We start from the raw sequence: 2742 nt of genomic DNA on the forward strand, positions 1-2742 counted from the left end.
GGATTCTGCAGGGCCGCAATGCCAGCATGTTGGGGCATACATCGGGCAAAAGCCAAACATGCTTCTCAAAGGACACTTCACGGGGCAAATTGCTGGATACCTGGTGCCGTGGAGCTGGGTGGAGACGAGTGTGTTCAAGCTACAGCAGCAGGCCCACGAGTTCCAGGTGTTCGGGTTAGAGGCGGCCCTCCAGGCCGCGGTGTCAGCCTCCGATGTTCAAGGAGTTGCAGGAGTGAACCTGGCCGGCAGTGGTACTGTTCACGTGCACGGCCGTGAAGTTACAAGAGGCGAATGGGCAGCTGACTCACAGCCTACTAAGGAATTTAGGAGGAGGTTGACAGCAAGCGCAGGATGAGTGTGGGCAACAGAGCAGCATGGGAAGGGTGGCAATCGGGGGTTCCCGGCTTCCATGACCAGAGGAGTGCAAGTCGGAGCCCAGTGGGTGCAGGCTCCCAGATCCTAGTAAACCCGGGACTGGGAACGCCTCACGGTGGGGGGGCCGCGATGGACCACGGCTGAGCCCGCCTGCCAGTGTAGTGGTGGCTGTAAACCAGGAGCTGGGTCGGCGGGGATACCAGGAAGTGGGTGAAGAGCAGATTACGGAGAGTGTGTACAGGGAGAATGGCACTGACTTGTACTAGTTACGCAGGGAGGGGGCCCTGTGTTAAGGTGCAGGTTGGGCAGTGCTGCTGGTATAAACACCCAGCAACAGAGGCAGAATGGGTGGCCCAACGGGCGGACGCCCTGGTTAGCTGCAATGAGGCGCCACACAAGGAGACCCAAGCCCAGAGGCCCAGGCTTACTGTGTTGACTGTGATCAAGCAAGGGATAGAAGGGGAAGGAGCCGGAGGATCTAGCACTGGCTACCACACGGACACCCGGGAGGAGGAGGGAGCTGATCTGGACAAACTGCTGTCGTGAAATGATGACCCTTGTGAAGGCAGCAAGTGGGTGAGTGAGGAGCAGAAAGGGGAGAACCCGGCGTCACAGGATGAAAACCACTAGTGGGGACACCCAAGGAAGCATGCAGTGAGGCATACAGCTGCTACAGGAGGCTGGACAGAGGCTACAGCCTCTAGGGTGACATGATGCAGGAGATCAGCAGAATGAGCAAGAGTTGCAGAAGAGATCATCTTTTGCTTCCGGACCCGAGGACTACCAGCCAGGAAAGCTACTTACACATGTAGCAGTGTGGTGAGAGTTCTTCCAGGCAGCTAAAGAAGGCTGCCCCCTCACAGACAGAGATGTTGGCTAGGCCACCTGGAGGGAGGGCCCCAGCTGGAGTGGGTGTCATGCGAACACCCAGGACAACAGATGGTGCCTGAGCGGGACTGCAAGCTAGCTATTGTGCAGGAGTTGCTGCAGGTCGTGATGCTGGACTGCAACCCGGAAATAATAATGGCAGGTCACCGGCCGCATGCAGTGCAGTTCCTACAGCTGTGTCGTTACAGCCGAGTTAAGCACGGCTCTCTGCAGTGGGAGACTGGAATGCCCAGCTAATGCACTACACCCATGCTTATCAACAGCCTGTGAGTGGTGGGAAAGGAGGGCAAGCTGTGCCTCTACATCCATCCGAGGTACTTTAATTGTTTCCTGAAATACCAGCCTGTGCAGCAAGAACGCCTGGCAGATGTCACAAGGGCCAGGGGGAGGAGGGGCTGGTGAGCGAGAGGACCCAGGGTACCACTTGGGAAGTGAGTGGGGAAGGGGAGACCGCTCCGCGGTGTGTTTTGGGGCTGGTCGGAGTTATCTTTGAAGGGTTTGGGTACCGCGGGAGTGTGGTCGCAGATGCAATGGCCTTCCCCACAGAAAGTTAGTAGGGAGTACGGATCACACGCTGATATTTAAGCAATGCATGTTGATTAAGTGCTCGTCCTGTAGTGCGGTACAGCAAGTGTGGCACAGGAATTTGCAGCCCAGAGCTGGGCAGAGGACAGGGACGGATACCCTAGTTCGTTACAAAGATTAGCTGGGAACAAGGCGTTTTCATGCGAAGACTACGTTACAAACAAGTACCTGCATGCAAGGAAAGAACGTCTTCGTGAAAGGGTAGGGCCGGGAGAGGGCACACTACCACGAAGCGGATCACCAAGGCCTACAGACCAACCGCTTCCCGGCAGCACCCAAACGTAGCTACGAACAACCCGAATTAGCCAACACTGTCGCGTGCCGCGACACAAGAGCCACACTGGCTCGTACGCCATACGGCAAAGACACTCCGTATTCGCAGAAAACCTTAGTTTTCAACGCTTCACGTAGAAAACTGTCAGTTTTCATGCGAAGACTACGTTACAAACAAGTACCTGCACGCAAGGAAAGAACGTCTTCGTGAAAGGGTAGGGCCGGGAGAGGGCACACTACCACGAAACTTCAATAATCGCGGAGGGGGCGGCCGTGCCCTTAGCCACCCAACCCCGCACAAGGCTACAGCCACAAGGAACGTCAACAACACGCTTCCACGCTATGGGGCCGCTGCCCCCGGCCTCTCCGGGCCCCGACCCGCGAGTTAACACTCGTGTCGGCTCCCAAACACCACGGGGCTGCTGCCCCCGGCCTCTCCGGGCCCCGACCCGCGAGTTAACACTCGTGTCGGCTCCCAAACACCACGGGGCTGCTGCCCCCGGCCTCTCCGGGCCCTGACCCGCGAGTTAACACTCGTGTCGGCTCCCAAACACCACGGGGCTGCTGCCCCCGGCCTCTCCGGGCCCCGACTCGCGAGTTAACACCTGCGTCGGCTCCAAA

General features: G+C 58.0%; 1 protein-coding gene across 1 annotated transcript in view; it reads right to left on the reverse strand.

Annotated features, from left to right (window-relative positions):
- Window positions 1-1830: 1830 nt before the first annotated feature.
- VOLCADRAFT_108466 (uncharacterized protein) overlaps window positions 1831-2742 on the reverse strand; it is a gene marked incomplete at its 3' end in the record, with an annotated part of 1571 nt that continues 659 nt past the window's right edge. Inside the window, exon 3 of the mRNA XM_002959046.1 lies at window positions 1831-1875. Coding sequence (XP_002959092.1) covers window positions 1831-1875 — 45 coding nt within the window. The remainder of the gene's footprint in view (window positions 1876-2742) is intronic.

This window comes from Volvox carteri, assembly GCF_000143455.1.
Source record: "Volvox carteri f. nagariensis unplaced genomic scaffold VOLCAscaffold_120, whole genome shotgun sequence".
Classification (NCBI taxonomy): Eukaryota; Viridiplantae; Chlorophyta; class Chlorophyceae; order Chlamydomonadales; family Volvocaceae; genus Volvox; species Volvox carteri.